General features: G+C 43.2%; 1 protein-coding gene across 1 annotated transcript in view; it reads right to left on the bottom strand.

Annotated features, from left to right (window-relative positions):
* Positions 1 to 23,119, bottom strand: part of ADGRL3 (adhesion G protein-coupled receptor L3) — an 877,296-nt gene that overhangs the window by 183,273 nt on the left and 670,904 nt on the right. Inside the window, exon 21 of the mRNA XM_075282777.1 lies at positions 1,534 to 1,702. Coding sequence (XP_075138878.1) covers positions 1,534 to 1,702 — 169 coding nt within the window. The remainder of the gene's footprint in view (positions 1 to 1,533; positions 1,703 to 23,119) is intronic.

Raw genomic sequence — 23,119 nt, 5'->3', positions numbered from 1 at the left:
TTTGCTGTTGTTTTTTTGAGGCAAAAGACAAGGGTAACTTCAATAGGATGATTAACATATAAGCAGTGCTTATACTTTTCTCTTAAGCTAAATTCCCTCCTGGATTTGGCTTGAAAAATAGCTGCAAAATCTACAACAAAAAAAAAACAAAAAAACTTTTCCTTAAAGGGGTTGGCCACTTTCAGACCAATATTAAGAGACAAATACTTTCTGTATCAATTCCTCAAAGATTTCTAGATCTGTCATTTCTAGCTGAGATTTCTAGCTGTCATTCATTCTGATACTTCTAGGAGATAAAACTCTGACCATGGTCATGTGATTTACGGTCCATGGTCATGTGATTTACGGTCCATGGTCATGTGATGAGGACACAGGTGCCGCTCGTTATAGTCACAGCACAATAATCAGACATCTGCCTGGTACAGCTGTGCACCTGTGTGCGCATCACAGAAGTAACAGAATGAATGACAGAAGGCAGAGATGTAGAAAACTGTGAGGAATTCATACAGAAAATATATTGGAAAATTGTACAACTTTTTATTATACAAAACATAACATTTGTCTCTCAATAATGGTCTGAAAGTGGCCAACCCCTTTAATGTGACGCTTCAGCCTAACAAAACTAAACAAAAAAATAAAACTAAACAAATTATTTTACAACTAAACACCGGACAGCAGTGCAGGTCACTACACTGCACCTGGGACCTGAGAGATTCTCCTCTATTTACTGAGCCCAGAGGATGGGCAGTTAGTTTTCAATCCATAGTGCAGACAGAAATACCAATCACAGATACATTTTGCATTAATTAGCAGTTTTCCCCTCTGCAGACTCTAAAGTCTTATAGTAGTGAATGAAATAGTGTTTCTCCCAATGTACATACATTGTACTATTGATGTATAGAAATTTCTTTAAAGCTTTTTTTTTTATATATATATGTCAGACGGGGAATGTGGGGGAAAGGAAAAAAAAAAAAAACCTCACTTTTCCCTGCTGCTCTGGTTTCATCCTGCACCATCTGATCCTCTTATGCTTGGTTCACACATCAGTATGCCATCCATCCGTTTGAATTCAGTTTGAGACTAAAAACATATAATAAATGTCCTTATCTCTACTCTGTTTACAATTTTCTACTATTAATCCCCTTATCAGTCCTCTAGGGGATGGATATCAGCATAAAAAGGTGTCAGTATACAATCAGTATGTGCATCAGTCCATTTTAAAGTCTCAAACTGAATTCAAACAGACTGATGGCATACTGATGTGTGAACCAAGCCAGTCTCTGGTGTTTTCTTGTAGCATTCCATGCCCTTTGCTAAGACCACATGTCGAGTGGATTTCTGCTAGAAGAACCGGAGCAGCAGTACCACACTGCACTGGTAGACAACGGAGCACAGGGACAATTAAGATGTGGGGTTTTTTTTGTTTGTTTGTTTTTTACCCCTTCCTAATATAAAAAAGTTAATTATCCTGGACAACCCCTTTAATTATTACATGGTGGCAAAATATTAAAAAGGAAACAGACTAACAATTACCTTCTTTTGAAGTACGCAGTGGAAAATGAATATGAACATTCCTTGAAGACAATTGAAGACTGTGAACAAATATGCCATGATGACTGTACTCTCATTTATATACATAAGGCCGAAAGCCCAAGTCAACCCCAGAAGGCAAAGAAGAGCAATTGCACCTATAACCCATGATCTGAAAAAGAACATGATAAATAAAATGTTAATATTTTGCAAAATTACAGTTTTAAACTGAAAAACTATTAACCCCTTTCCACCGGTGACATTTTAAAATTTTCATTTATGAAACACCCACCACCTTCCAAACCCAATAACTTTTTTATTTCTCTGGTCACAGAGCCATATAAGGGCTTATTGTTTGTGGGACAAATTGTTCTTCATAAATGGTACCATTTATTTTTCTGTACAATGTACTGGGAAATTGTAAAAAAAAATTCTGAATTGGGTGGAATTGGAGAAAAAGTGCATTTGTGCAGGCTTAGTTTTTACGATGTTCACTGTGCAGCCAAAAGGACATGTCACCTATATTCTATGTTTCACTATGATTCCAGGGATACCAGGGATAGTTTTCTCTAGATTTTAACACAAATCCCAAACTTTGCAAAGAAGAAAAAAAAGAAAAACTGCAAAAATGTTTATAAATTTGTAGACTGGGCAGTTTGGGTAGACATACTTAATGTGTATGTGTTTCACAGTAATTTGTGACTTTTATATATATTCTAGGGAAAATAGGGTGATTTGACTTTTACTTATTTTACTTTCTTTTATGTTAATTTTTTCAAATTGCATTTATTAGACCCCTTAAACAGACTTTACATAAAGGGATAAGCAAATGAAGTCAGAGGCTCTCTAATCTCAGATATGATGCGCTCAACCTCAGTAATGCAATGGGACGCCTTGGATAGATTAGACAAGGCTTTTATCACAGTAAGATTCGGGGTAAAATGTATCCAACAGATCTACACAATAATAAACACTAAAGAAACAAAGAAAAAAGTTGCAAATGAAAAAAACAAAACAACATATCCTTTTCCATGTTAACAATATTGCCTGCATTCTGTAGCCAGTTCCTGGCTCATTAATATTCAGCAGTGATGGATCACATTCACATATTAATATATTCAGTACATCAAAATGCTCAATGAGTTATTGGTATATTAACAATCAAAATAAATCACATCAACATATTTGTTTATCCCTCAGTATTATATCACATCAAAATATTTGTATATTTGTCCATATCATAGTATTACATATGTACAAGTTAACCCTTTCACTGCCAAGGGTCTCTGGAAATTTTGCACCTCCAGTAGCCAGAGCAATTTTCACAGTTTTGAGATGGACAAATCAAACCTAAATTGCAACATTAAAAAATCATCCAACCCCCCATACCTATATATTTTCTTAAAGTAGACACCTGCAGCATTGTCAGAATGCCACTTGGTACTGTATATGAACAGGCACCTTCATGCAGTTTTGATTTAAAGTGAATGTTTTATGAAAAAATGCAAATAAATGTATATTAGTTGCTAAAAGCGGAAACCAAACAAAAAATTATATGCACCAAACCAGCTAAAAAGAAAAAAAGAGTTCAACATGTGCAGAGTTAATTCATATCACTATGGCCTACACCTGCATGCACGAGTCTTCAGAAAATCATCACAACTGGAAGGAACAAAAATCTGCTTTGAAGCTGGAAATGTTAAAAAAGTATCATCCTATAAATTGTAGGGATTACACACCATGAAAAGTAAGTGAACTCGTAAACTCTATATATTTTTTGAAAGTAGACAACCTGAAGTTTACAAATGTCTTCAAGGGTCATCGATAGCCACATCCACCTTCATGCAACTTTGTGACAAACGCAAAACATTTTTTGAAAAAATGCACTAAAACACATATTTGCACCTAAAACTCATGTTCAATCTCAGATTCATATACAAAATATATTTAAAATAATAGCTTAAGGTGTAGACAATGTATATATATACTATATGTACCGCAAACATAAACTACAACAAGAGCCCAGACTCCCAAAAACACAGGCAGGATTTTGCTGTTATTCACTAATATGTTAAAAATCTGTACTGCACCTACCAAACTGTGACTGTGATACCAAAATCTAACCTTTTCATATTACACAGCATACCGTATATAAAAACACAATTTAATAATTCATATATACAACCACCTTCATGCAACTTTGCAGCAAACAGAGATTGCAAGCAAAAATTGCACACAAATTCAAATTTGCCACGAAAGTGCGGCTAAAGCAATCACTTTCTGCAAACAAAATGAACTTTTCCAAAAAACTACAAGATGTGAGGAGTTCATACATACCATACATGTATATACTTACAGGGGCGGGTGTTAAAGAAACGCCAAAATCGCAGAAATGCGCCACCCCATTTTGTGCATGCAAATTAAATAGGACTTTACATAAAAAATTTATTTTCCATCCCCCTATAAAAATGCTATGTATATTTCAATGTAAATGTTCATCTCTAGTGATAATAGTTATTACTATAATTTTAGCGTGTATCACTACATACCACTGTCTACCATAAACTCACCTCTATGAATTCTTTGTTGCAGTGGGAGAGCCACCACCCGCTGGCCTTGAAGCATGGTATACCAAAGGGGCAGTACCTTCGCCTCAGACGTAATTGTTCCACTCTTTCGGAATTTAAGAGTCAGGCTAATGATCTGAGGCATAGGTTCTTGTCTAGAGGACACCCTGATTCGATCTTACGTCGGGCCTATCAGAATGCGTTATCCAGTAATCGTACGCATCTTCTAACTCCTAAAACTCCCTCAATACAGGATAAGCAGATCCGCCTTATAGCTACCTATGATAGAGCAGCAAGTCAAGTACGTGACATCATATCTAGGCACTGGCACATCCTTAATATGGATCCGGATATTACTCCTGTCATAGGTCCAATACCTCAAATTACCGATTGATGAGGGGGGAAACATTCAAGATAAGGTGGTTGCTAGCCATTTTGTGGAACCTAAGCCTGAACATGGTTGGCTTCCACCACAAATTTCTGGTTGTTATCGGTGCAGCGGCTGTATTGCCTGCTCTTTTTTGATGACCGGCAAATCTTATGTATCGAACGTGACGGGTAAAAGTTACTCTATACGATCATTCATCAATTGCCGCTCAAAGGGGGTGGTGTACAAGGCCAGCTGCATATGTGGTCTTGAATATGTCAGCAAGACCATCCACGAGCTGAGACGGCATGTCGGTAAACATTTGGGGGATATTGCACATCATCGTGATACTCTCATTGCTCGACACGTCCGTCTTGAACATAATGGTGACGCGTCTTGATTGAAATTTACAGGGATCAAACCTTATTAAACCTTCAGTACGTAGAGGTAAATGGGATCGGACTGTAACACAGGCCGAAACAAAATGGATTTTTGGGTTGAATACCGTTAGTCCATACAGTTTAAATGAAAAATTGAGCTTTACATCTTTTATTTAATTGGGTTCACTGATTCACTGTTTGGGTCTCCATGTTGTGTCCTGGCATTTGTCTGTTAAAATCCTTCATTACACCATATTGTTAAACTGTCTTATATGGGTGTTATTAGATTGGTGATTCAGTGGGTTAGTCTCATCGATTGTCCCTTTAAGTGATTCTATATTTATTGATATCTCCAATTGGGACATTTGGTATCTCTTGTAAAGTCATAGATGCTGATACTTTTTGGATACATTGTTTGTCCTTACGTAACTGGTCTGATGCTATATATCTTATTCGTCTCAGCAACAGGTGATTTGCTGGGCATGCGCGCATTATTGGAACTCGCGCATGCGCAGTATGAATTGCGGGTCCGAAGTGTCGCGCATGCGCATATACATTTAAATTGCGCACACTCTCGGCACTCGTTTGGCTTCATACACAGGTCACGCATCATGTTGGGTCTGCTCCGCTTTGCCTAGTGTTAGCTGGCACTCCAGCATGCTTAAAGAGGACCTTTCACCATATCTGGGCACAGGCAGTGTTATATACTGCCAGAAAGCTGACAGTGCGCTGAATTCAGCGCACTGTCGGCTTTCCCGATCCGTGCCCGGTGTAAAGCGCTATCGGTCCCGGTACCGTAGCGCTTTACAGTCAGAAGGGCGTTTCTGACCATTAGCCAGAGACGTCCTTCTGCCTCGCGGCGCCAATCGCGCTGTGCTGTGGAGCCGGGAGGAACGCCCCCTCCCTCTCCTGATAATGCTCGTCTATGGACAAGCTGTGTGAGCAGAGGGAGGGGGCGTTCCTCCCGGCTCCACAGCACAGCGCGATTGGCGCCGCGAGGCAGAAGGACGTCTCTGGCTAATGGTCAGAAACGCCCTTCTGACCATAGAAGAGCTACGGTACCGGGCCGTAAGCTCTTCACACCGGGCACGGATCGGGAAAGCCGACAGTGCGCTGAATTCAGCGCACTGTCAGCTTTCTGGCAGTATATAGAACTGCCTGTGCCCGGATATGGTGAAAGGTCCTCTTTAACTTACAGCATTTACAGCGCTTGGTTATAAGTGTATTTTTATATATGAATCTGTATCTTCAGGTCTGGTTAGTTTTATCTTGAGACATTTGATGCATAATTTGGCGTGAGTGAGTGAAATTAGACCCTTCATTTTCCCTTTTTTTCCCCCTTCCCTTTTCATTGTTTACCCATTGGTAATTGTTTGCCATTAACCCCTGATGATTCAGGGTAACATTAGAGATAAGTTGCCTTGATGAAACATGCATGTAGGGTTGGCATACATGGTAACTTCATAGTTGCTATTTTTTTGTACATTAATGGGTGGATATAGGTATAATTGTTGCTTTCATAACTAATGTTTAACTAGAGCAGCTTATTCCTATTGGGATATAGTTGATCTATCTATCTATCTATCTATCTATCTATCTATCTATCTATCTATCTACTATTACAAGTGACACAATCACTTTATATACTACATCGTTCTATCACATTGCAATCCTTGTACCAGAGAACAACGATTTTTATACACCTTACATGTTAGGGAATTGTTAGGACAGCAATTCCCCGGTAACTGTTGGACCCTGGGACGGGACACAAGAGACAGTGAGCCCTAAACTGAAGCCCCAAACTTTCCCTTCATATTGCCAGGCCCTATCCTACGTAATAGGCGGCAACCACGAAGACAGTCCCTTCCTGTATAGGTGAGACACAAAACACAGACAAGACAGACAACAACAAAGGGAGGTCAGCTAGCCAAGGGTCAGTAACAGTCGAGCGATGCAGTGCCAAATCGGAGTCCAAATAATAGTCAGTGAGGAAAGCCAAAGGTCAAGGATAAGAATGCAAGCAAAAATGGGGACAGTAAGGAGCAAGTATGCACATGGCAATAGCAAGCACTGGTTGTGAATGAGGGCCAAGATAAAATAGGGGAGGAAGAACCCGCCCCTGGAGTTGACAGGAAGGCAGGCTGTCAATCACAGGCAAGACAAAATTAACCACTTAATGGACAGAGGCAACAAGGGCAGAAGGCGGGTGTGGTGCAAATACAATCACAGAACTAGAGCCGAGTTCACACAGTGCGACCAAAAACTTTAAGCCAAGAACCAAACTGCACCCGCCCCCTGCACCGCAGCACGCGAGCAGAGGGTGGTGCAGTGACCCGAACAGGCAGAGATGTTACATTACATCTACAATTTGGTGAGTTATATGGTTTTATTTCTTGGAGACCGCCGTGTCTCAAGTTGTTTGGATCTTTGGATTTGGTGCTTTCTTTTTGAAGCCATTTTTAATTGTTCATGCAGTTTTATTGACGTGCATTAAAAGTTATGTTTTAACTAGCTGGTACCCGCGACTTTGTCTGCGGTGATTGTAGAAGTGTGTAAATGCAAGGTTTTAGTAGTGTGTAAAAGGTCTGGGATATGAAATGTAAGTTGATATGTTGTTTTTGTAGTAAGTTAGAGAATACGTGAGACTTTTTGCATGTAAAATATTTTTTATTTCACCTGGTATACGTCGGTGGTGGAAAGTGTACATATTGTGTTTGGGACAGAGGTATTTCAACAATAGGGTTGTAGAACAGCAGGGGGTGTGCTAAAGAATGCAATGCATTGTAATACTAATGTATTGTAATACATTGCCTAATTGTGCCAGTGCTATTGCAGGCTACGTAGCATAGCCTGCAGCAGCCTGGACAGAGGCAGCTGAGTGTGAGGCGTGGGAGACCCGGCGGTTGCTATAGTAACCTGCCGGCGGCAGCGTAGCTCAGTGTACACGGCGGAGATCAGGAGGAGGATGCCTACGCGCAGCAGGGGACAGACCGGAGGCACGGTACAGGTAAGAGAAGGCGGCGGAGGAGGGAATGTGGCCAACAATGGGGGACATCATGGGGGACATGACGGGGGTTTGAGCAGGCTATGTTGGCCGAGCGGCTCGCCGTGGTCCAGCTCCTAGAAGGCAGCGGAGTAGGGAATGTGGGCAGCAATGGGGGACATCACGGGGGTTGAGCAGGCTATGTCGGCCGTGCGGCTCTCCGCGGTCCAGCTCCTAGAAGGCAGCGGAGTAGGGAATGTGGGCAGCAATGGGGGAAATCACGGGGGGTTAAGCAGGCCATGTGGGTCGTGCGGCTCCCGGGCACCTGCTACAGTGAAAGCGCCGGCATGCGCCGTAATAGAATGGCGTGTGCTGGCAACGGAGCCCAGCCAGTAGAAATGAAGTCAGGGGTGCTATGGCAATAAGCGGCGGCTATGGCGGGCGGTTGGCATAGGAACATCAGCGGCATGGGCCATACTAACGGGGTGAAGTGCGGTGCAAGTTAGTGAGAGGTGTTTGGAGGAGGCTAAGTAGATAGACAGGGTACGGAGGGAGATGGGGAAGATTATTATGGAGCGTAAGGTGTTGGTCCTGCGTAGTATACAGGCCAGAGGTCCTGGCAATGCAAAAATGGTATGGCCACTTACCAGTGTCGGGCCGGTGGATAGATCATCAACAGCAAACAGCAGGGAGGTGAGAGTGGCGTCGGGGAGTGTTGCGGCCTAGAACCAGTGGGTCGGGTGTTGCTCTGTAAGCTGTAGGCGCAAAATGGTGGTGTGCTGGCAACACGTTGTCTATGTGTGTAAGGTGCGCATGCTCCTGTGAATACAGTGGAGCAGTCTGGTGGGCGGTGCCGCGGATCCTCCTAGTGGTGGGGGTCGGTAAGGATGGCTGGGCCGGAGAGTGAAACAGGTCGGCTCCTGCAGTATCGTTATGGTTAGTGTGAAAGTGCTGAAGTATATGTGAATGTGAGTGTGTGGGGTTAGGGGTAGGCTGTAGAGGGGAATGTGAAGTTTTAGGGATTGCTATGGTCCAAAGTGTGTGAGATTGCAGAGATGGTGATGTGAGTTGGCTTTTTGGGTGGGTCCTGGGAAAAACATATGTGTGCTATTGTGACGAAAAGTAGCATATTGTGCAATCGAGTGTATTAACTATGTTTGTGGAAAATTTGAGCCAAATCGGTGGAGCGTTTTTTCCGTGATTGAGGAACAAACATCCGAACATCCAAACATCCAAACACACAAACCCACAAATTCACAAACTTTCACATTTATAATATTAATAGGATGATTATTCTTTATTGTACTTCTATATTAATGGTGAATAATTTCATATTCTATTACTAAGAAAATTTGGAATTTCAGTGTGTTACTTGGCATGACTTCTTATGAGTTTCTAACCAGTAGAGTTGGGGGGAATCAGGGTGGATTGAGGCTAGTAGGAGCAGAATTGTGCAACGCTCATGGTGGGGATGTATGAGGAGGGGGAGGAGGAATTGTGCTTAAAAATGGTGGGCATGTAAATGATGGGTCTATCCATTGGATGTTCATTTTGATGAAAGTCAGCCAGTCAGCACTGTCAGCTGAAAGCCGGCTGTGCTTATCCGTGATGATGCCACCAACTGCGCTGAAGACCCTTTCCGATAGCACACTGGTGGCAGGGCAGGAAAGGCCCTCCAAGGCGTATAGTGCAAGTTCTAGCCACAAATCCAACTTGAAGACCCACTAAGTGTAGGGCGCAGAGGGATCGGAGAGGACAGGGCTGTGGTCGGTGACACTAGGCCCCTCAGTGGCAGTAGTTTGGCCAGGGGGTGCTGCTAGCCTCCTGTGTGATCATCTGCCACTTCGTCATCTTCCTCTTCCTCCATCAATATACGCTGTTAAGTGAACAGGAGTGTGCACTGACTATCCTGCTGGAATGGTTCTGCTCCTATGCCCGACTCCTCAGCGTACAATGCATTAACCTTGATGGCAATGAAGGATTCTTGCATTACACACAGGAGCGGGATTGTTACACTCACTAATGCGTCGTCACAGCTGACCCTCTTCATTGACTCCTCAAAGACACGCAAGATCTCGCATAAGTCTACCAACATGGGCGAGTTTTGCGCGAGTGGCTAGTACACGGAAAATATTTGGCCTTGCTGCCTCTGGACATGCCTCTGCCTCTAGCCACCTTTTTTGCTGCTGTGCTTGCCTCCACATCTACACTGCTTTCCCTGCTAGACATCACCCCTGTCCATGTCGGGTTGGTGGCCTCGTCGTCCACCAACTCCTCTTCCAATTGCTCACTCTCCTCTTACTGCAAACCGCATATAACCACAGCTTGCCCTGATGGCAACAGTGTCTTGTCATCATCACTGAGGCCGAGAAACGCCGGTTGCGGGTCCACAACCACAAAATTGGTAGAAAATGGCGGATGCTCCAGTATTTGGGCATCAGAACACAAAGAAGTCGTCTGGTAGCTCCTGCGATTCGGGAAGTAGTTCAACAGAGGGGGAGACAGTAAAAGGACCCCAAAATAGATCCTGGGAGGGGGCATGGGTGAGATGACTCTGTTGAGAAGATTGGGCATGTTGAAGAAGGAGGGGCAGACTCTTGGGTATGAACATGACTGCAGGTAGTGGCTGACTGGCTGGTGGAAAAGCAGCTGGAAGCATTATCCGCTAGCCATTGTAACACCTGTTCCTGGTGCTCGGGCCTGGTCTGCGTTGTACTCTTCACCCTGTTAACGCAGCTGTCATACCAGGAATTGTGATGAGCGCATGCTAATGTTTCTTTCGGTTTAAAGTTATGTTTCTGTCCATATTAATATAGAGGAAAGAAGTTTTCAAATTATTTATCCACTTTCATAGAGGTTCTAGTGAATTTGTAAAGTTTCCAGTGGAAAGGATGGGATAGGATTGGACATAAGTCTGCCACCCATGGGCACTCATGGTGCAGAAACTGAGTGAGCTGACTTTGATGAACCCTTGGGTTTTGGAGATGGAACTCCATCAAAGGTCTCTGCTGCTCACACACCCTGCTCAACCAATGGTATCTAGGATTTCAGCGTGTGGTGACCTCACACAACAGCCGGTGCTTCAAGTAGATGTAGGCGTTGCCAGAATGTATTGAAGCTAGCAGCAGCTACTGTAGACTTGCCAGAGTGGGCGCACAAGCGTTGCACTTTAACCAGTAGCTCGTGTAAAGTTGAAAACGTGGGCCAAGCATTGGCTGTTTTGGAGGCTGGCAAGCTCCAGAGGCACTACAAGGTTCCAGCCATTATCACACACGAAAAAATGCCTGGGCCCAGGAGCAGCGGCAAAAACCACATTGCCATATCATCCAGGATGGCATCCCTTACCTCGGAGGCAGTGTGCTGTCTGTCCCCCAAGCTGATGAGCTTCAGCACGGCCTGTTGACGTCTCCCCATGTCAGTGTTGCAGCGTTTTCCAGCTCGTAGCTGGGGTCAATTTAATGGTGGCGGAGGAGGAGGAGGGTGGTGTTTCAGCACTCCTGCCAGGAATATTGGGCGGGGAGACAAGGCAGGCCACCACAGTTTGCGACCCAGTCCCAGCGTCAACTACATTCAGCCAGGGTGCTGTGATTGAGATGTAGAGTCCCTGGCCGCATGCACTTGTCCACTCATTGGTGGTCAAGTGGAACTTTGTGCAACTTAGCGCAGAACTTAGGGCCCGCCTGATGTTACGGGACACGTGCTGGTTCAACTCACTCTAAGGGCAAAAAACATTGCTGGTGAATTTTGATCAGTTCCAAAGGACTTTGTGTTTAGATTTGGCTCAGTCACAGCTCCAGAACATGCCTTGGAAGGCAAGGTTTCATTTAGTGGCTCCATCTCAGCAGGATGATGATGGTGAAGCTTCGTTAAATCTGGTGTCGGAAGGGAAAGTGGTTTCTGATCTACATCTAAAGTACTGGAGCATGTTGTTTTGACTATTAACACCTGATCAAAACCCTGTAGAGGTAATGTAGAGTCCGATATTAGAGGACCATTACCGGTAGTAGTGGTTGCAGCCAATTCTCCACTTTTGCGGTCCTCTAAATAAAAGTTACCCCCAGGACTTGATGCCAAAATGTTATCAATTTCCCAATCAAAATCAAGTTCAATGTCTGGGTTTTCACTCCAATCCACTGCATCAATCCCACTCAATGAGAGTGATGGTCCTAGAACCACCGTTTTAGGGGCTAACAATTTTAAAGGGGCTAACACTCTGCTGGTGCAAGGCTCAACTCACCCAAAGGGCAAAAAACTCTGCTGGTCAGTGCTGGATTTAGATGAAAGAGGCCCTAGGCTATTCCACTTATGAGGCCCTTTCACCTCCCATTTTTAAGTTTGTAAATTACATGAGAGATAATAAAATACAGCATTACTGTGATATACCGTATATCAATATGTTAAATGAAGCATGTTGTTATTGGTACTAACCTTTATAAAAAATGTGACACGGATAATAAATTTAAAAAAAAGGCGAGAACACTTATTTGGACATTTATTCTCAGCACCATATATAGCACTTGTAACGATAACTAATCAAACATAACACACAACATTTACAAAGAAACAAAATTCAAATAATGAAAATCTTTGACTATGAAAGTGCTCTTGAATTAGTTCCATATTTTCACTTTGAGTTGGTGCAACAGCCGTGTCGTCACATACAACGTGCTGCATTGCTTCCAATTGAGTAGTACTAGTTGGCACATGCATGCAAGCAGTAATTGGCGTTAGCTTCTTTGCCTCATACTCTTGTAGCTTCTTTTTCTTGCGTTTGCAAGCGCCACTTTCAAATCTTTTACTCATTCTTAGATTAGCTGAAGAAATACTTTATTGTCGAGAGCACAATCCTTCGTTGCTGCTCACCGCGTCAGCGTCCAGTTTTTGTATGTCTTGGGCAAGTTGTTGCTGCCCTCTGGTGGTAGCTCCGCCACAATCTTAACCAATACATATTTATGTTTGTTTATTAGTCATATGCATAGAATGTCTCCTTATTTTTGGGTATGGGGGCACTCGTCCACATTAGGGAGAGTGTGTGCCTACATAGGCAGTATGGAGACTTACAAGTCATTCCTGCTCCGCTAGGGATTATGGGTAAAAAATATGCAAATCTATTCTCCTGGATGGAATTAGGAGAACAGAGTGCACTCTGTACACCACCCTATAGAGGGCAGCATCCTTAACATCATGAACAACTCAGTTATAAAGTCTTTTAATCATGATGTGGGAATCTGTTCCTTTTGGGACAGAAATACTGATTTAGCAATTAAATCCACATTATGATTAAAAGACTTTATAACTGAGTCGTTCATGGTGTTAAGGATGCTGCCCTCTATAGGGTGGTGTACAGAGTGCACTCTGTTCTCCTAATTCCATCCAGGAGAATAGATTTGCATATTTTTTACCCATAATCCCTAGTGGAGCAGGAATGACTTGTAAGTCTCCGTACTGCCTATGTAGGCACACACTCTCCCTAATGTGGACGAGTGCCCACATACCCTGGTCTATAGTCTCTCACTCTGCTAAATCAGTATCCCTATGCTATGCTGAGGATGGCCCAATAGGCTGAAACAGCGCTGTCCATAGCTGGGAATCTGTTCCTTTTGGGACAGAAATACTGATTTAGCAATTAAATCCACATTATGATTAAAAGACTTTATAACTGAGTCGTTCATGATGTTAAGGATGCTGCTCTCTATAGGGTGGTGTACAGAGTGCACTCTGTTCTCCTAATTCCATCCAGGAGAATAGATTTGCATATTTTTTATCCTTATTTTTGGCTATGTTTTAGTGTTCACTGTTTTTAGAATAGTGTAATTTAAATTTTGCTAATAATTTGAATGTAGGCCCCTCTCGATCTTCAGGCCCTAGGCTGAAGCCTAGTTAGCCTATTGGTAAACCCAGTACTGCTGTGGGTGCGTAACTAGGAATGGCGCGGCCCCGAGGCGAACTTTTGACATGCCCCCCCCCCCCCCCCAAACCGACGCCGAACACCTCGACGGACCCCCTCCTCCGTACTCTATTATGTCCCTTAGTAAGCCCTGCACACAGTATCATGTCCATTAGTGGCCCCTGCACACAGTATTATGTCCCTTAGTGGCCCCTGCACACAGTATTATGCCCAATAGTGTACCCTGCACACAGTATTATCCCCCATAGTGTCCCCTGCACACACAGTATTATCCCCAATAGTGCCCCATGCACACACAGTATTATCCCCAATAGTGTCCCCTGCACACACAGTATAAACCCCAATAGTGTCCCCTGCACACAGTATTATCCCAATAGTGTCCCCTGCACACAGTATTAACCTCAATAGTGTCCCCTGCACACACAGTATTAACCCCTATAGTGTCCCCTGCACACACAGTATTAACCCCTATAGTGTCCAATGCACACACAGTATTAACCCCTATAGTGTCCAATGTACACACAGTATTAACCCCAATAGTGTCCCCTGCACACACAGTATTAACCCCTATAGTGTCCAATGCACACAGTATTATCCCCCATAGTGTCCCCATATGTCCCACTGTGGACACCTATAAACAATTATTATACTCTATACTCTATTATTATACTATACTCTGGGGTCTGAAAAAACCCGGAGGAATAAAAACATCAGAAACAGTTGCTTACCTGTTCCTGTCGGCCGCCGCTCTTGTCCTGCTTTAATGACGTCGGACGTCACATGACCCGGGAAGCAGGCCTGCGTCGTGTGACGTCAGAGACGTCAGACACGAATGACGGAGGCTTGGCAGGATCGTGGAGAGGTAAGTAACACTGTTTTTTATGTTTCTTACGTCTCCCGGGCCTCCGATCATTATACTCGGGGGTCTGCAAAGACCCCCGAGTATAATGATAGTGTTTGTGGGGCCCGCGGTGTCACTTGCCGATCCCGGCCCAGCCAGGATCGGCAAGTGAATAGGGCCTCTAACAGCCTATTAAAAAAAAAAAAAAAACACAGCGGTAGCGGCTGTCACCAGGCCCCCTAATGGCCCGGGCCCTGTTGCAGCCTCTACGCTGCCTCTACGATAGTTACGCCACTGTGTGGGTGCAAGGCTGAACTAAGTTATAGGGCCTAAAACTCTGCTGGTAAAAGGCGGAAGTCACCTAAAGGGCCTCAATCTCTTTTGGTAACTCAGTTTATGGGCCTCTAACCTAATTTGGATGGGCTCACGTTAAGGGCCAGAAAAGTGAATTTTTGAAGGTCTTACCACATCACACACACACACACACACACACACACACACACACACAATGACAGTTAAGGGTGGGTACTGTTAGATTTCCCATTGCCTATTCCATCTGTGGTTGTCATGGGCAACGTTATTTAAAGGGGTGCTTCTGAAGGTTTCATTAGAGTAAAATTTGGGTTTCTGTCCATACTATTGGGGAGGAAAGAAGGTTTCCAGGTATTTTTCCACTTTCATAGAGGTTGAGTGTGCAAAGTGTGTAGTTGATAAGCTGTGATGTTGGGGTAAAACTGTGACTTGGGCGTGTTAGATGCCCCCAGGTATGCTTCCCCTGCTGTCCCAATTGCATTCCAGAGGTGCTGTCATCATTTGCTGAGGTGTCATAGTGGACTTGGTGACCCTCCTGAGTCGAATTGTGGGTTCCCCTGAAACAAGCGTTTTTTCCCCATAGACTATAATGGGGTTCGATATTTGTTCGAATAGTGGAATATTGACGGGCTATTCGAAACGAATAACAAATATCGAATATTTTACTGTTCACTCATCTCTAACCCTTAACCCTAACGGCCTGAACGAAAGCACTGAAATTATACCTACTTGAAGAACATTTTATATTATTATCTAATATTATCTAATATCTAATATTATCTAAGATTAATATATAATATTATCTAATATTAATATCTAATATTATCTAATATTATTAACTAATATTATCTATATTATTATCTAACCTTTTATCCCTCAATTTCTTTATTAGACCCTAAACCGAACAACTAGAGACCCTAGTCATAAATTTTGAAAAGAGATAGTACTGTGGAGATTTATTTTATATATTCATTTTGTTTGACGTCTCTGTTGGATATATTTTACCCAGAAACTCTATCTTACTGTAATAAAAGCCTGGTCTAATCTATCCCAGGTGTCCCATTGCATTACTGAGGTTGAGCGCATCGTATCGTATCTGTGGGATTGGAGAGCCTCTGGCTCCATTTGATTATCTACTTGCCACATGGTCGGTGACCCATCCCCCAGATGGATGCGACCCCTGCTCACAAGCTTTTCTATGAATCCAAGCTCCATACCCTAACGGGTCTGGTGGGCTTACCCAGGGTTTGAGGAGAATCAAGGGAGAGCTGGCCAAATTATCTTATTGAAGCAGAAGGAGCGCAATGATTTCCTATTGCTATCCTTCCCATATCTTTACATAGCGGGAGATATTCAATATTTTATATTACACCTACAAGAGCTTTTACAGCATCTCATTTTAAATCTATTGACATTAATATGGAGTTAGTCTGCCTTTTGTAGCTAAAACAGCTTTGATTGTTCTGCAAAGGTTTTCTATAAGATGTTTGGAGTGTGTCTAGAAGAGCATTTGTGAGGTCAAATACTAATGTTGGATGAGAAACCCCAGCTCACAATCTCCATTCTATTTGACCCCAAAAGTGTTTGATGCTGGTGAGATCTCAGTCAAGTTCTTCCAGGCTAAACTCAACAAATCATGACTTAATGGACTTACACGTGTATTGCAGCGTATATATAGTGAAGCAGTGATCAGTGATCAATTGACAATACCAAATATTCATTGTTTTTATTAATTTTTAGGTAATTATAATATAATTCATTTTCTATAGAAAAAAGGGACAGATACAGGAACCGAGAGACCTCATCCATCTTAAGGGTGTAACTACAGCCAAACCAGGAAAGGGCATGTGTGCCATATTTCCATAGGTCGGACGTGACTGTCTCAAGGAGCAGGAGATAGTTGATGTCAGTACAAGTGGGAAAAGTCAGGCGGGGATATGGATCCCAAGGTATTTTAAATAGGCAGTCTGTCATCTAAACGGAAAGCCGTCCATGAGTTGGGCTACGTCCCTCTATGGCAACCCCATGTTCCCCCCAGGCTCCTATGGACAGGTTTCTTTTCTGGAGCAGAGGCGACAATCTCCAGCTTCAACAGTTTGCAGAGGACCCTCCTCTCCCCCCGTTAGCATAGTTACGTGCTTCTCACCCAGACCTTCGTTTGTCTTGGTTGGCATACAGCCAACTCACGTCCTTCCTGCGAAAATTTTCCCTGATACTCCTCCTTTTCTCAGATCAGGGAGTGCCAGTATCTGTAATCTGCAGCCCAGGGTCCAGCCAGTGACCCCAGACTGCCTGGAGCCCCCCGTTACCTGGTTGATCCTGCTGGGTAATCAGGAAGTCAGTCTATGCGTCTGCATAGACTGACTTCCTGTATAGACTGCAAAACATGTGCAGTGTGACATTATAAGCCTCGCTCTTGGAGAGGTTAAAATTAAAATTACTAAGGAGGTCAAAGTGGTTAAACTCGTGCAAGATAGATGGGAAGGACACCCATGGCTGCGAGACATAAAAAAGGAGATCATCAGCATACAGCGCCATCTCAATCTGACGACTACCCATCTGAAGACCTTGAATGTCTGAGCACCTCCGTATCGCCACCGCCAGATACTCCATAACCAAGGCATACAGCAGTGGCAACAGAGGACAGCCTGGTCGGATGCCGTTCTGCACTGGAAAAGGGTCCGAGAGGACCCCATTAGCCCATATTATGGTAATATGGTATTGATTATATCATTGATATCCCTTGTGAGAAAGTGAAGGGCGTGGACTGGGAAGACAGGTACATTCCAACCGCCAGGCACCTAAAGGGTGTTTGGTAAAGGCCCACACCAGGGAGGTCAGCTGAATAATCAAGGCCTGATAATAGTCTGTGTGTGAAGCCTAGGAGTGTGGCACCACATTGACAGAGCTGAACTGTCCAAACTGAATCTACAGAGCAGGTACTGTGCCATCCATTGTTGTTGCCAAGGTGGGAGTCTGGTAACCAGGCTTCTGTATAGACAGGGAAAAGCTTGCTTGTGTTTAGTTTAGTTCTCAGCCGAGAGGGTTTTGTTTTGTTTATTTGTGCTTTTGCAAAGGCAATTAATGCACTGCAAGTGAATAAAGCCTGAACTTGTGTGCAATCCAGTGTCTGTGTCCCTGTTTCCTGCACTTCTACCGAGCATCTACCTGAGCAGTTCCCCACACCCTATATGAATTTTCTCTCCCCTGGTTTATTATTTCTTGTGGTATTTCATGTATTTGTATGCCTCCATTGTAATCATGCTGTAATATCATGTATTACTTATTCTAATAAATATCAATTTAGTTTATTGTTTTTTGGGTATAAGTTTTTGTGTATCCTCCTGATACTTGTGGCACTGTCTGAAAGTGGTGAACTGGGAGCAGGCAGAGTATGCATGTGACTGGCAGTTGCAGTGCTCTCCCTAAGTGCTGTGGCAAGCTGTATATATAGTGTAGACTATCCTGATAATATTCAAATTTTTCTTCACTTTGGGAAGGAGGGAAAAATTCCTCCTATATAGCGAGAGTCTAAGAGCACGGCCATCCAGTACTCATTCCTCTGCTTGATGCTAGTAATACGATTGTTGCTGTGTAAGCAGTGTAGCATATATCCTGTATGATTGCTAGTGTTTGCATAGACCCAGGGGCCTGCAACAGTTGGTGTTCTTAACCAGTGTGGTTGTTGAACTCATAATCACTATCTTAAAAACAGATGAGGGTCAGCCTCCTTCCCTGGCTCAAGGGCCCCTCTAAATCCAAGAAAGAGTCTGGTTCCTCTTTTAGACTCGAAGTCCTAGTTCTTCTACTGTGAAGACCCTAACTGCATCCTCATCTTTCTACAGCAACACAGGGAGATGATGATGACTAAGAGGTGGAAACTGTTCCTCTTCTTCCACCCTTTACTGCATTATAAATGCATTCAATAGAGGCAGTGGCGTAACTACCGCCATAGCAGCGGAGGCAGCTGCCATAGGGCCCGGGACATTAGGGGCCCGGTGACAGCCGCTACCGCTGCTATCATTATACTCAGGGGTCTTTTCGGACCCCCCGAGTATAATGATCGGCGGACCGGGAGAGGTAAGAAACATAAAAAACATGTTACTTACCTCTCCACGATCCTGCCAGGCATCCTTTCTGACGTCACATGAACCCGGCCTGTGTCCCGGGTCATGTGACGTCAGACGTCATTAAACAAGGACGGCAGAGGCGAAGGCAGCGGAGAAGACCGCGTAGGAACTGGGGTACAGGTAAGTAACAGTAGTTTTTTATGTTTTTCTCCCCCCTGGGTCTCCGATTATTATACTCTGGGGTCTGAAAAGACCCCAAAGTATAATAATTGTTTATGGGTGTCCACTATGGGGCATAATACTGTGTGCAGGAGCCACTATGGTGGATAATACTGTGTGCAGGGGCCACTATGGGATATAATACTGTGTGCAGGGGCCACTATGGGCTATAATACTGTGTGCAGGGGCCACTATGGGGGATAATACTGTTTTCAGGAGCCACTATGGTGGATAATACTGTGTACAGGGGCCCCTATGGTGGATAATACTGTATGCAGGGGCCCCTAGGGGGATAATACTGTGTTCAGGGGCCCCTATGGTGGATAATACTGTATGCAGGGGCCCCTATGGGGGATAATACTGTGTTCAGGGGCCCCTATGGGGGATAATACTGTGTGCAGGGGCCCCTATGGGAGATAATACTGTGTTAAGGGGCCACTATGGGGCATAATGGAACGCGCAGAAATGCGTAGGAGGGGGTCGGTTGGGGGGGGGGCATGTCAAAAGTTCACTACAGGGCCCCGCCATTCCTAGTTACGCCACTGAATAGAGGGAACACTTCATTGCTGCTGTCGCACCTTCTGACAAATTTGGTGGCTTCTTCAAAGTGCTTGAAAAGCCAGAACACTTGACGTGTGACGTATCTCGAGGTAACCTCTTGATCCTGTGGTTTGCTGCATACAATTATCATTCACAACCTTCTGCTGCTCCAGTAGGTTCAAAGTGTAATTCCCCCAAGTTGAAATATTGCTGCAAATCGAGCAGGTTTTTTTTTTTTTTTTTTTTTTACCGTAAGAAATGTTGAAATGCACAAAGATTTTTTTGGCCATGAGGAGCGTCTCTTTTAAGCCACTATACAGGTTAATAAAAAAGCAACCCACGAGACTAAGAACATGTACCATACAGGGGCAAAGTGTTATTTGTTCTCATTGCAGTGCAGCAACAGCATTGGTTGGAGCAAGCGAAGAGCCATTCAGCAGGATACTTGTTGCAGGATTCAGCAAAACAGCTCCTCCACTGTATGTCTCCTCTGATCCAGGCTGATTAATTGCGAAACTGCATGGAAGAGCTTCATCTTGCACCCATGAAACAAAGAAGGAAGAGGAAGACATGGAGTGGAAGTGATGGCTTGCATTGGTGAAGATGGTGATAGGAAACAGTCCAGACAGGTGAATCCAGAAAAGGTGGATGGACCTGCACAATCTGGGAAGAAACTGGCTTTGATGCATTATTGGATTGTGTGATTGTAACACAGTGGGTTGTTAAAACCATATATTGTCTTTGTCCTTAATTTCTTCTCCATGTGTCATTAATGCCGTGCACCTGTCCCCAGATTGATGTATCTAAGGAAAGGCCCATGTACTCCGACAGATGGCGATATAAAGCATTTCTATAGAAATAATGGCAACTAGGTATCCTACATCAAGGTTGTGTGCATGACATCAGTTGTTGAAATGCAGTGGAGTCCACTAAGTGGTACAGCAACAACTGCACCACCAGCAGCTTGGCCAGGTGCAAGTTAAGTTGCACAACTGTCAGATGACTGGGCACATAGTGCTGTCTTCTGGCCTACATTCCTTTATGGATGACTGACATTGACGTAGAAAAGGAGAAAAAACAGTTGATGATATTGTTGATAACCATGATCATGAGCTAGTGCTATGTATAGATGTGGCCTGCCTACCAAGAAGAACACGTGGAGTAGGAGAAGGAGAACAGCCTTGCTCACTTCCCCTGCCAGTGCCGCTGTCAAGTCTAAGTTTCCAAATAAGAAAGTGATGCCTTTTTATGTGAGGACGTAGAGATGTCGTTCCTATGTTTGTTCTCACGTGGCCACAGCCAAGATTTTGCTTGCAGATCTTGTACATCACTATGGATTTATTGTCTGGCTATGTACAAAAAAATTTCTACAAGGGAATGTAATTGCTGTTGCCAGCAGCAGTGGTAACAAGTCTGCCACTACCCCCACCAGTGCCACCACCCCCATTGTGAGAGGTTCTCCTAAATCTTCCCCGGCAAGCTTTTTGGATACCGGGGCTGTGCAGTGGCTGGAATCAAGACCATCTTTATTTGATGTCACCTTGTCACTTTGACCCGGTTGTCAGGTCCTACCCACAGGAGAATCATAATCATGTTCCCCACACATCATGATGGCCATGCACACTCTCAAAATTTACACATCCAGATATCCCCTAGCTCCCCTACTACTAAGTAAATAAGTTTGTATCTTTTAGAGATATAACCATTTAAAGTGACCCTTCCCTACCCTCATTTTTTCAATGTTTTACACATATGCCCATACACAGTAACATTCAGTGACAGGCAGAAAATTCTCATTATAAAGATAAAAGGAAAAGAGTGAAAAAAGAGTGACTTTCACTAAAACCAACCGAAATTTAATAACACAAATACTACTGCCAGAAAGTTGTCCAAAAGTTTAGCTAAACTTCACAATATTTTGTTCAGACTTACAACAATGCTCTTCCTCCTTCACAATCTGTATGGATCAGATGCCACACCGGGACAGAGTGGAAAAAAAACCTAACATTCGGAATGTATTGGGTGAATACACACACACAAAATAATGGAGATTCTTTATTTTTTTTATTTATTTATTTTTTTACATTAGTGAAAGATAGTAACCTAATCCTCTATCGTGTGGAACTGTTTACAGATGCGCGTATCTAATCTTTCGGCGTGAGGAACTGTGTATAGACGCGCATACATAACCCACTGCTGGAACTGTGTACAGGCGCGCATATGTAATCCTAGTAGTATGATGGCCACCACTACTAATTTTCTGTGTGAAGTATATCTTGAATTACATATGTTGTATAAAAGATTAATATTTTATTGTGATATATATATATATATATATATATATATATATATATGATGAAAATGACATACTTATGGAGGGATAGCAACATACAATAATGTTACACCCTACCTTAGGTGAAACATGCGTCAAAGCACGATCTGACTCCCCAAGGTTTTCAGTTTCCCTCACTACCCAGGTATATATTGTATCTCCTCTTTTGGTTTGCTTTACTATGTGCGCTTATCACTTTACTTAACCTATTTGAATCACCTTGTGTTGTGTCATTTTCATTTTTTACATATATTACAATAAAATATTCATATGTGTGTGTATATATATATATATATATATATATATATATATATATTAGCAGGGGGGATCCGGGAATATTTCATTTCTTGTTTGTGTAAGAATGTGTAAGAATTGTCCAGTTTTGCACTGGTGAATTTTGTATATTTGTGTGTGTGTCCATAAGCGTCATGTGATCATGTGTATCTCATTTCGGATATCAGTGAAAAACCTGCGATCGGTTGCTATGGAGACCTGGAGTAAAGCTGTGTATATGTGACCTTATGTAACAATGTCATCCACAGAGCCCTGCCCCTTTAAAGCTGACATAAAGCAGTGAAAAAAATGGCTGGGTTGCTATGGAAACCTGGAGTAAAACTCTAATATGTGGTACTCTGTGCAGAGCCATGTATGTAATCCTCTGGTGTGTGGTATTGTGTGCAGTGGTGCTTATCTAATCCTGCGACATGTGTAACTGTGTATAGACGCAGGTATCTAATCCTCCGGCGTTTGGAACTGTGCGAAGACTCACATATCTAATCCTCTGGCATGTGGAATTGTGTGTAGATTTGCGCATGTAAATTAGTTTCTGCCTGTCTGTTCTTTATTCGCCACCAAATGACTGGACCGATCTTCACCAAATTTGGCACACAGATGCATCAGGTGTCCAGAAAGGTTTTAGGTCAGGTCTCAACTCTCTTAGATATTATGTTTCTGAGATACAGTATTCCCAAAACAATGACAAAGTCTTATGACAAAATGATATTCCAACTGCCATTCACAAAGTCACTCGACATGAACAATCCAACACTGATAAGCAAACTGAGATACAT

This window comes from Leptodactylus fuscus, chromosome 1 (assembly GCF_031893055.1).
Source record: "Leptodactylus fuscus isolate aLepFus1 chromosome 1, aLepFus1.hap2, whole genome shotgun sequence".
Taxonomy (NCBI): Eukaryota; Metazoa; Chordata; class Amphibia; order Anura; family Leptodactylidae; genus Leptodactylus; species Leptodactylus fuscus.
Note: the sequence above shows the minus strand (reverse complement) of the source record. Positions and strands in the feature narration are given on the sequence as shown.